Below are 12,876 nucleotides of genomic sequence, written 5' to 3'. Positions count from 1 at the left end.
AGCAGCTGCAGGGCTAGCGAGATTATAACATTACACACACAATGCTTCCCCTACTATTAAACAGCGCCACCAGGTCTGGAGAGGGAAAAAAATGGTAGGTGCACTTAAAGCGTTGATGTAAATCTGTAGAAGAGACTCAGGAGGATGATGAAGAACACTCTGTCCATCTCTGATACCAACACCCAGTCTGAAAGCAGCAGCTTAAAACAGAGCTTTCTACTCAAAATTTCTCAGAACAATGGACTGACCACCCCAGAGTCCAGACCTCAACATCACTCAATCCAACAGAGAAAATAGGGCTCCTAACAACCACCTCGAAGATCTGGTCGACCCCAAAACTGCCCCCATCAGATAAACAGCACTTAAAGCTTTCATCTCTGAGAGAGAGGAGAAAATCAAGCTGATCAGATCTGAAAACATCCACAGGTGTTTCTGTCCATCCTTCCACTGTGAGAAGACGACTCAGCGCTGTGGGTCTGAAAGGATGTGTAGCTGATCAAGAAGAACCTCACTGAGAAAAGGAGACGGACACATCAAACAAAGAAGCTGAACGATGGACTGACCACCCCAGAGTCCAGACCTCAACACCACTGAATGTGTTTGATTACTTCAGAAAATGATAACTTTGTTTAAAACTGGCAAATATAACCTTCACAGCGAATGACGCGTATTGGAATAAGTACATATAAACATTTATGTAGGGTTATGTCAGTTGATATGACAAGCTTATGTAGGTGCCATGTAGCCTTATGGACAGTACCCTACAGTAAAGTGTTACCGAAAAGATCATTACCGGCAAATTTACTGTTGAATCATTCATAACACATGTAAATGAGGGAAAAGAGCAGTCGTGCCGCATATCATGCAAAAAAAAAATTGTAATCCTTGTTTATGAATAAATAAGAGTAAATGTGTGATCATGATGATATTTGCTCTTAATGTCACATTAAAGCTGCACTTTGTGATATTAGGAGCAAAAGAGCAAAATGAAGATGTTTATAACATCTGAAAGAAGCAGCATTACTGAGTCAGAAGGATGAAAATAGGCTGAAATATGGTGATCACGCGCTGCTGCAAGCCGCCTTATAAAGCCTGAAATAACCATTTAAAAGTTAGAAGCTTTGGGTGGGGAGTTTTTCACACTATGTTGTCCATCTTTACGTATTAACATCACATGCGCAGCCTCAAAAAGAAGGTCCAGCTCGATGTTTCGGCCTCAAATGCTGCAAAATCAACATTATACTGATAAAGATATGATGAGAATAGTAGATAATTCATTCTCATCCTCAGAAGACGCTCCTTCACCGAGTTCTCTTTTAATTCCCTTTCAACCATCAGATTCATCAGCTTTGCGAAGGGGTCCGAAGTGCAACCCACAGTGCAAAATGTTCCACACGCTGCTTGCAATTACAGATTTCCACCAGCGAGGTCTCCAAACCCCTAAATCTTACATAGTGCAGTTTTAACGTGGGGTGTTTTTATGAAACTTTCATAAATCAGTTTGATTGAATACATATTTCACACAATATTGAAAGAAGATCTGTTAAAATAGATAAAACGAAAACTGTAATAATTAACAAGATTTCTGAGAGTGGAAGACAGGGACATTATAACGAATAGAGAAAGAGCCTCTGGAGCCTGCGTCTGGCCAGCATCGTGGTCCCTTAATTACACCTTTTTAAAGCGACAAATCAGCTGTTTGAGCGCAGTGATGAGTTTTCTTTCCTTTCCAAACATCTGGGAGCTGGAAGCCGAAGTGCATTTGGATCACAGTGGATTTGGAAGTGAACTCTGTTGAACTGTTTTAGCTTCTAGCGCTCTGCCCTGAAACAATGTCGCCATTCAACACCAATGCTGCGCAAAACCTCTCCTGAGCCTGCGGCTAATCAGGACAAAAAGCTTCAAGGCCAGAAGAATCAATGACCATGTTCCCATGAATCACTTCCTCGGCCATCAAAACCCTGCAAGTATTAAGACCATAAAATATTGGATCTTTAACCTTAAGGGGATAAAAGTAGGGCTTTTCAAAAACACAGCTGAGGAAATGAGTGCAGTGAAATAGGAGACAGTCGACTCTGCTGGGAAAAATCAGCAGTGGTCAGCAAAGTATTGTAGGGGTCATCTGAGGGATACACCAAGCCAAATGTTGACCATCGGACATCACCGTTGAGTGCTGACCATCATTTTTATGATGTGTCCAGCACTGCTGGCTTTATTTGGTCAGTGTAAGAGCCACTTTGGCTGATTGAGCATGATAAATCGTGGTTAAGTAGTAGAGATGAAAGAGAGTTCTCTGATAAAATCCACCAACAGGAGAACGGCACAGCTAAAACTTCACGAACAGGAGAACAGCACAGCTAAAAGATGATCAACAGAAGAACAGCACAGCTAAAAGATGATCAACAGGAGAACAGCACAGCTAAAAGATGATCAACAGGAGAACAGCACAGCTAAAAGATGATCAACAGAAGAACAGCACAGCTAAAAGATGATCAACAGAAGAACAGCACAGCTAAAATACACCAACAGAACAGCACAGCTAAAATTCACCAAAATGAGAACAGCACAGTTATAAATCCACTAACAGGAGAACAGCACGGCTAAAACTTCACCAACAAGAGAACAGCACAGCTAAAAAAGATCAACAGAAGAACAGCACAGCTAAAACTTCACAACAGGAGAACAGCACAGCTAAAACTTCACCAAAATTAGAAGAGCACAACTGAAACTTCACCAACAGAAGAACAGCACAGCTCAAATACACCAACAGCACAGCGAAAATTCACCAACAAGAGAACAGCACAACTGAAACTTCACCAACAGGAGAACAGCACAGCTAAAACTTTACGAACAGGAGAACAGCACAGCTAAAACTTTACCAACAGGAGAACAGCACAGCTAAAACTTCACCAACAGGAGAACAGCACAGCTAAAATACACCAACAGGAGATAAGCACAGCTAAAATACACCAACAGGAGAACAGCACAGCTAAAATCCACCAAAAGGAGATCAGCACAGCTAAAAGATGATCAACAGGAGAACAGCACAGCTAAAAGATGATCAACAGGAGAACAGCACAGCTAAAAGATGATCAACAGAAGAACAGCACAGCTAAAAGATGATGAACAGAAGAACAGCACAACTAAAATACACCAACAGAACAGCACAGCTAAAATTCGCCAGAATGAGAACAGCACAGATAAAACTGAACCAATAAGAGAACAGCACAGCTAAAACTTGACCAACAGAAGAACAGCACAGCTAAAATACACCAACAGAACAGCACAGCTAAAATTTGCCAGAATGAGAACAGCACAGATAAAACTGAACCAATAAGAGAACAGCACAGCTAAAACTTGACCAACAGAAGAACAGCACAGCTAAAATACACCAACAGAACAGCACAGCTAAAATTCACCAACAAGAGAACAGCACAGCTGAAATCCACCAACAGGAGATCAGCACAGCTAAAACTTTACCAACAGGAGAACAGCACAGCTAAAACTTCACCAACAGGAGAACAGCACAGCTAAAATACACAAACAGGAGATCAGCACAGCTAAAATACCCCAACAGGAGAACAGCACAGCTAAAATACACCAAGAGGAGATCAGCACAGCTAAAATACACCAACAGGAGAACAGCACAGCTAAAATACACCAACAGAACAGCACAGCTAAAATTCGCCAGAATGAGAACAGCACAGTTAAAACTGCACCAATAAGTGAACAGCACAGCTAAAACTTTACCAACAGGAGAACAGCACAGCTAAAATCCACCAAAAGAACAGCACAGCTAAAATTCACCAACAAGAGAACAGCACAGCTGAAACTTCACCAACAGGAGAACAGCACAGCTAAAATCCACCAACAGGAGAACAGCACAGCTAAAATCCACCAACAGGAGAACAGCACAGCTAAAATCCACCAACAGGAGAACAGCACAGCAAAAATCCACCAGCAGGAGAACAGCACAGCTAAAATCCACCAACAGGAGAACAGCACAGCTAAAATCCACCAGCAGGAAACAGCACAGATAAAATTCACAACAGGAGAACAGCACAGCTAAAATCCACCAACAGGAGAACAGCACAGCTAAAATCCACCAACAGAACAGCACAGCTAAAATCCACCAACAGGAGAACAGCACAGCTAAAATCCACCAACAGAACAGCACAGCTAAAATCCACCAACAGGAGAACAGCACAGCTAAAGTCCACCAACAGGAGAACAGCACAGCTAAAGTCCACCAACAGGAGAACAGCACAGCTAAAATCGACCAACAGGAGAACAGCACAGCTAAAACCCACCAACAGAAGAACAGCACAGCTAAAGTCCACCAACAGGAGAACAGCACAGCTAAAATCCACCAACAGGAGAACAGCACAGCTAAAACCCACCAACAGAACAGCACAGCTAAAATCCACCAACAGGAGAACAGCACAGTTATAAATCCACCAATAGGAGAACAGCACAGCTAAAATCCACCAACAGAAGAACAGCACAGCTAAAACTTTACCAACAGAAGAACAGCACAGCTAAAAAATGATCAACAGAAGAACAGCACAGCTAAAATACACCAACAAGAGAACAGCACAGCTAAAACTTCACCAACAAGAGAACAGCACAGCTAAAACGTCACCAACAGAAGAACAGCACAGATAAAATCTACCAACAGGAGAACAGCACAAATAAAATCCACCAACAGGAGAACAGCACAGCTAAAATTCGCCAAAATGAGAACAGCACAGCTAAAACTTCACCAACAAGAGAACAGCACAGCTAAAATCCAGCAACAGGAGAACAGCACAGCTGAAACTTCACCAACAGAAGAACAGCACAGATAAAATCTACCAACAAGAGAACAGCACAGCTAAAACTTTACCAACAGGAGATCAGCACAGCTAAAATACACCAACAGAACAGCACAACTAAAACTTCACCAAAATTAGAACAGCACAGCTAAAATCCACCAACAGGAGATCAGCACAGGTAAAATCCACCAACAGGAGAACAGCACAGCTAAAATCCAGTGACAGGAGAACAGCACAGCTAAAACTTTACCAACAGGAGAACAGCACAGCTAAAATCCACCAACAGGAGAACAGCACAGCTTAAACTTTACCAACAGGAGAACAGCACAGCTAAAATCCACCAACAGAACAGCACAGCTAAAACTTTACCAACAGGAGAACAGCACAGCTAAAATCCACCAACAGAACATCACAGCTAAAACTTTACGAACAGGAGAACAGCACAGCTAAAATCCACCAACAGAACAGCACAGCTAAAACTTTACCAACAGGAGAACAGCACAGCTAAAATCCACCAACAGAACAGCACAGCTAAAACTTTACCAACAGGAGAACAGCACAGCTAAAATACACCAACAGAACAGCACAGCTAAAATACACCAACAGGAGAACAGCACAGCTAAAATCCACCAACAGAACAGCACAGCTAAAACTTTACCAACAGGAGAACAGCACAGCTAAAATCCACCAACAGGAGATCAGCACAGCTAAAATCCACCAACAGGAGAACAGCACAGCAAAAATCCACCAACAGGAGATCAGCACAGATAAAATCCACCAACAGGAGAACAGCACAGCTAAAATCCAGCGACAGAACAGCACAGCTAAAACTTTACCAACAGGAGATCAGCACAGATAAAATCCACCAACAGGAGATCAGCACAGCAAAAATCCACCAACAGGAGAACAGCACAGCTAAAAATCCACCAACAGGAGAACAGCACAGCTAAAATCCACCAACAGAACAGCACAGCTAAATTCCAGCGACAGGAGAACAGCACAGCTAAAGTCCACCAACAGGAGAACAGCACAGCTAAAATCCACCAACAGGAGAACAGCACAGCTAAAATCCACCAACAGGAGATCCGCACAGCTAAAATCCAGTGACAGGAGAACAGCACAGCTAAAATCCAGCGATAGGAGAACAGCACAGCTAAAATCCACCAACAGGAGAACAGCACAGCTAAAATCCAGCGATAGGAGAACAGCACAGCTAAAATCCACCAACAGGAGATCAGCACAGCTAAAGACCCAGCACAGCTAAAATCCAGCGACAGGAGAACAGCGCAGCTAAAATCCACCAACAGGAGAACAGCACAGCTAAAATACACGAACAGGAGATCAGCACAGCTAAAGACACAGCACAGCTAAAATCCAGCGACAGGAGAACAGCACAGCTAAAATCCACCAACAGGAGAACAGCACAGCCAAAATCCACAACAGGAGAGCAGCACAGCTAAAATCCACAACAGGAGAACAGCACAGCTAAAACTTTACCAACAGGAGAACAGCACAGCTAAAATCCACCAACAGGAGAACAGCACAGCTAAAACTTTACCAACAGGAGAACAGCACAGCTAAAATCCACCAACAGGAGAACAGCACAGCTAAAATACACCAACAGGAGAACAGCACAGATAAAATCTACCAACAAGAGAACAGCACAACTAAAACTTCACCAAAATTAGAACAGCACAGCTAAAATCCACCAACAGGAGATCAGCACAGGTAAAATCCACCAACAGGAGAACAGCACAGCTAAAATCCAGTGACAGGAGAACAGCACAGCTAAAACTTTACCAACAGGAGAACAGCACAGCTAAAATCCACCAACAGGAGAACAGCACAGCTAAAACTTTACCAACAGGAGAACAGCACAGCTAAAACTTTACCAACAGGAGAACAGCACAGCTAAAATCCACCAACAGGAGAACAGCACAGCTAAAATACACCAACAGGAGAACAGCACAGCTAAAATCCAGCGACAGGAGAACAGCACAGCAAAAATCCACCAACAGGAGAACAGCACAGCAAAAATCCACCAACAGGAGAACAGCACAGCTAAAATCCACCAACAGAACATCACAGCTAAAACTTTACCAACAGGAGAACAGCACAGCTAAAACTTTACCAACAGGAGAACAGCACAGCTAAAATACACCAACAGAACAGCACAGCTAAAACTTTACCAACAGGAGATCAGCACAGGTAAAATCCACCAACAGGAGAACAGCACAGCTAAAACTTTACCAACAGGAGAACAGCACAGCTAAAATCCACCAACAGAACAGCACAGCTAAAACTTTACCAACAGGAGAACAGCACAGCTAAAATCCACCAACAGGAGAACAGCACAGCTAAAATCCACCAACAGGAGAACAGCACAGCAAAAATCCACCAACAGGAGATCAGCACAGATAAAATCCACCAACAGGAGAACAGCACAGCTAAAATCCAGCGACAGAACAGCACAGCTAAAACTTTACCAACAGGAGATCAGCACAGATAAAATCCACCAACAGGAGAACAGCACAGCTAAAATCCAGCGACAGAAGAACAGCACAGCAAAAATCCACCAACAGGAGAACAGCACAGATAAAACTTTACCAACAGGAGAACAGCACAGCTATAATCCACCAACAGGAGAACAGCACAGCTAAAATCCACCAACAGAACAGCACAGCTAAAACTTTACCAACAGGAGAACAGCACAGCTAAATTCCAGCGACAGAAGAACAGCACAGCAAAAATCCACCAACAGGAGAACAGCACAGCTAAAATCCACCAACAGAAGAACAGCACAGCTAAAATCCACCAACAGGAGATCAGCACAGCTAAAATCCAGCGACAGGAGATCAGCACAGCTAAAATCCAGCGACAGAAGAACAGCACAGCTAAAATCCAGCGATAGCAGAACAGCACAGCTAAAATCCACCAACAGGAGAACAGCACAGCTAAAATCCAGCGACAGGAGAACAGCACAGCTAAAATCCACCAACAGAACAGCACAGCTAAAATCCACCAGAGAACAGCACAGCTAAAATCCCCACGGAGAACAGCACAGCTAAAATCCACCAACAGGAGAACAGCACAGCTATAATCCACCAACAGGAGAACAGCACAGCTAACAGCACATTTGAAATGAAATGCTATTGCATGGTCTGCCACTGATTTACTGATTTGGGATTATGTTGACATCATCTTGCACAGTGCGACGTGCATAAACCTATGATCTTAATCTTATGAGACCACAGTCACAATTAATAGTCCGCCAGATTTTTATTTTACAGTTTTCTGATAAACTTCAGCATCAGTCCCTGCTTTATCTCGGTTCTCCCTCAGGCTCTTAATGACATCATCTTGCATAGTGTGACATGCAGTAAACTTATACGACCACTGTTACAGCACAGTTTGCAGAGGGCTTATGTCTCAAACATCTGGTAGAATGTTAGACATTTTTTTTCCAACAATTATCTGACAGACTTAACTTTTGTCTACGGCTTCATCTCCTAAATGTTGAATGACCCCAGGCCCTCTTAGGAGGTTTCTCCCTTTGAATCCTGGTTCCTCTCAGTGGTTCTTCCTCATGCTCTTAAAGAGAGGTTTTCCTGACATGGTCTCCCTCAGTAACACTCATTAGGGAACTGCACCCCCATTTCTGGAACATTGCTTTGGAACAGTGTGTGTTCTAGCAAATAAAACTGAATTGAATTAAGCTGTAATTGAGGTCCTGCTTTTCTTCAGCGCTCAGCATTGACAAGACTTGGGAATGCTCAGAGGAGACTTCTCTGTCCTGGAGTGCAGGATGGATTCTCCGAGGGTTTGGAGGCTACTGGCACTCGCAGCCAGTCTTTGCTTCTGTTTTACATCTATTGTTAATCCCATGGAAACCAAACATGGAGCATCACTATCCAGACAAAAGTCAACAGCATCTCAGAGGAATTTCATGCACATGTTTTTACATATGTTTCTGTTCTGCCAGGAAAATACGCTCCCTACAGACAAATGTTAGACGTGTTGGCTCTTTTTTTGTGTGCGTGTTCGTGTTTTGCATGCAGGCTTCAACCTAAAGCCATTTATTTCTATGTGACAGACTCGAACATGTAAATTCAGGAAAGCTTCCTCACCGACTGACAGCGTAAAACGCTCCTTCGATTAAATGAAAACTCGTACCGCCATCAAGTTGATGAACACTCCAGGCTGCTGAACTACACTTCATTCCAAATATAAAACGTACCCACTCTCTCCGACTGGTACTGGCCTTCTGCCTCGCTGATGCTGTTGGGAGACTTCTTGTTTGGAGATTTCACTGAAAACAAGAACAGAGCAGAGCTGTAAACCACTGGGCTTTAAATGATGGTTGTGTGTTAGTCAGTGAGGTCCTGAGGCTGGAAGCCTGTTAAACAAAAACAGGTCCAAATCTCCCACTAATTAAAATTATTCATAACAAAAGAGAAAAGGGAGAAGAAATGTTACCATGTAAGGAACATTCTGTAAGAACTGTAAATGTACTGGCAGAAAACTAGTACTACATTTTCCATAAACACCGATGTAAAATTCTATTAAATAAAACAGATTTTCTTTGTATACAGAGACCAATTCTAGCAGTTTCTAGCAGTGTCTGAGTTCAGGACGAGCTTCTCTCTAACCTATTTGTAACTAGCAAAGATACTTTCTCTAGATACACAAAGCACTTATTGTAAGTCGCTCTGGATAAGAGCGTCTGCTAAATGCTGTAACTGTAAATGTAAATATAAACAATTCACTCACATCATATTATGGATGGTTGTCATTATTTCAATGTATGAATATCAGAACTCAGTAATCGCTTACTTAACCTGGTACTCAAATAAACAGTTTGAAACAAACAGTGAAATATACTGTGATTTGCAGTTCATTTTTAAATACATTTTTTTATTATTTTATATTTTTATTCATAGAACAGAAGAATACTTCTGCAAGACTGAAGCCATGAAATAAGTTAGTTCATCAAATTGCCAAACCCTAAGTAAGAATGCAGTTTTGTTTAACTGTCTCTTCAGCAGGTAACAGGCTCCTCCAGTAATATTCAAATTGAACGTTAAGCTAAAATATTAATTAAAATTAAATAAGTTAATTAAATTTAATGAGAAACTGCAACAAATGTTGATGTTTAAGCTAGAGATGCCCTGTATATGACTAAATCCAGAATGGCAAAAGTGAAGATACCCCATTGTTAGCTTGCAAATCCCATAGACAGGGTAACTGAATTTAGCATTATTAAAGCATGTTCATGATTAAATGTCAATAAATGGAAAAAGGTCATGAACTTTGTAGTAAATTCTATGTTTAATTAACATTGATATATGTTGTCAAGATGACCACAGGCAGAAAAGCACTAGGTAAAATCAGATCTTTGAATTTGAACTTATTTTATTTGTTAAATGGGTTTGTCTTCTGCACTAATCCTAAACCTTCTTTTAAAATATGCACTTGGTGCCCTTGAGTAAGTAGCCTCTGTAAACTCCTAGCTGGCTATTATGTACTCAAAAATATCTCTGGTTCTACTCATGTTTATCAGCAAAAAATGTGTGTTAAACTGTAGCATATGATGACATATTGTTAGTTAAAAGCAAATTAACATCAAGACATTGCTATAAAAAATGGAAGCCTAAGGAAAATGCTTGAAAAACTAATATTAGATAATGTAATGTTGCTTGTTGGCTAATTTAAAATATGTAATATTTTTTATTTCTACTTTTTTACACAATAGTAATGGGAATTTTAATTAGCACTATGTAATACCTTTAGGCAGAATTTACACATTGACATTCACAACACAGCTTTAGTTGCTTGAAACCTGCATGAAACTAAACTGAACCTGAGTTGCATAATGGAAAGTCCTGCAACTCATTTGAAACTCAAGCCCAACAGTTGCAAGTGTCTCAACTTTGTGAAACAAGTTCATGAAATGCCAAACACCAGTAATGAATCACATGATCACACAGACTGACATACTGTCAAACGATTTCACCAGATCAATGGCCAAGAAAATAAAACTGAAGACATTTATAGGTGGCTGAAAATGAGACCGCAGAGCTCAAATTCATTTGGGTTCCAAAAGGATGAAAATTATTACAGAGGGAAGAGTGAGATGAGCTCCTGCCAGTGTTGTTGTGCTTGTAGGACAGAATGAGCCAGACATTGAGTTACGACTGAAATGACTACTTAAATATTATTTAAAGGCTTAAGATAAACACAATCAAAGTCAGGTAAAGTAATGCTGCAGGCACCTCACAACATTCAACTAGCTGCATGAAAGCTTCACATGAAAAGCCAGCCTAAAAATGACATAGTTGGGTCATTCCACAGAAACGTTCACTTTTCTATCTGTCCATAGGAGTCACTGGTGTTACTGATCCTCACTGGTGTTCCACATAATAAAGGAACACCAGAGACATTTTTAATGAACAATGCATTTTACAAAATGACTGCTACAGAGCATCAAACCACATGGAATATCCACTAAAATATGGAATTTAATCCATTTGTGTTCTATTTTTTCACAGTTACCTCAGAATAAAGTCGGCCACACCAGTGACTTCAGCTAAAAGCTTCATATTAAATCATGAGCTAAATGAGAAAATCTCTGATAACTGAAAGACACAGTGGACTCACCATGAGCTTTTCTTCATAGATCCTCAGAAAACAGGTAAAAGGAAGTCAAGTGATGTCATCAGTGTGACTTTTATTTCAAAATAAAAGACTTTTTGTTACGCGGTAACACCAGTGACACGACTCCCGGGCACCACAGCTTTAATTATATATTTTGTAATATTTATTTGGCATTTGTTTTCTTTATGTCATTTAACTTGTATATTCCATAGTCATGTATAGATTATTGTAGCTAAAATAGCAGAAAAACATGTTTTTTTCTTCAAAATATGGCCTCAGCCTTCACACACGACTGTGGGGATGAGCTCTTCTGTGGTGCTCTGAATTCTATATGATTGGTTTAAAAATCAATATTGCTAAATTGAGGCTAAAGAAGGTGTAACTGTTAAAGTAGCTTATTGTTTTGTTTTTTTTTTAATATAAATAAACTGTAACCCTAACATGTTTTTCATGTGTAATAGATCTGTAAACGTTAGGGACACAAAAGTGGACATTTCTGTAGAATGACCCAGTTACTAATTTCATAAGAACAGTGACCCGGTATTTTACTACAGTGAGCTGTGAGGATGTAAGGCCAGAAAAATTGTTGTAATGTACAGAAGAAAATAATCCCTAAGAAGATGAGCTATTTTTTACTGTGTATAACACACATCTCAGATTGTGCTTATCTGTCTATGACCTCTTTTATCAATGTTTCCGTCTATCACATCTTCCAAATCTGAAGCGACAGCAGAGCTGCTTTCTGCTTTCTTCATCATCCTTTCTGCACTTTCCGCTTTCAGAGCATCAGACATCCTGCAGCTTCAGAACAAACAAAGCAAGACAGACCGTTGGAGAGAGAACACAAGAAGAGTGAGTGATGCTTTTATGTTTGGTTTTATGTGCATGAAAAGCTGCCCTGGATTAAAAGCAATAAGAACGCAATCCACAGGCTCATCTGAGAACATTTAGAATCGGATGTCTGCACCGATTTTCCCAAATCCTTTTACATCTAAGCAGTTTGAGCATGTGATACTGTGAGACTGTCCTCTGAGCTTCAAACATGCTGACAAAGTGAGATCGTAGTTGGAGGAATTGATTAGACTGTCATTTCTGATTTCTGATGCATGTTCTCATCTTTTTCTGGTTACCAATTTTAATGCTACGACACTTTTGAGAGATTGGGTTTGAAAAATGAATAAAGAATGAGACAGAGGGGGCTGATAAACTGTGCAGCAACGGATAAACTTAAGTGTTTAATTTAACACCCATTTAGTCAAAATATAAGGTAGGTGGAGATTATAAAGTAGCCAATGACATGGCGCACAAGATAAGTGTTTCTAATAAAATGACCAGTTAGTGGAATTACAAAGTAGATGTTTCTAATAAAGTGGCCAGTAAGTGGAAGTACAAGGTAGGTGTTTCTAAT

General features: G+C 40.7%; 1 protein-coding gene across 1 annotated transcript in view; it reads right to left on the bottom strand.

Moving 5' to 3' along the window:
* cpxm2 (carboxypeptidase X (M14 family), member 2) overlaps nt 1–12,876 on the bottom strand; it is a 108,135-nt gene that overhangs the window by 79,422 nt on the left and 15,837 nt on the right. The window contains exon 2 of the mRNA XM_036571857.1: nt 9,052–9,123. Within this exon, the coding sequence (XP_036427750.1) occupies nt 9,052–9,123 (72 nt within the window). The remainder of the gene's footprint in view (nt 1–9,051; nt 9,124–12,876) is intronic.

Source organism: Colossoma macropomum, unplaced genomic scaffold (genome assembly GCF_904425465.1).
Source record: "Colossoma macropomum unplaced genomic scaffold, Colossoma_macropomum, whole genome shotgun sequence".
Lineage (NCBI taxonomy): Eukaryota > Metazoa > Chordata > Actinopteri > Characiformes > Serrasalmidae > Colossoma > Colossoma macropomum.
Note: the sequence above shows the minus strand (reverse complement) of the source record. Positions and strands in the feature narration are given on the sequence as shown.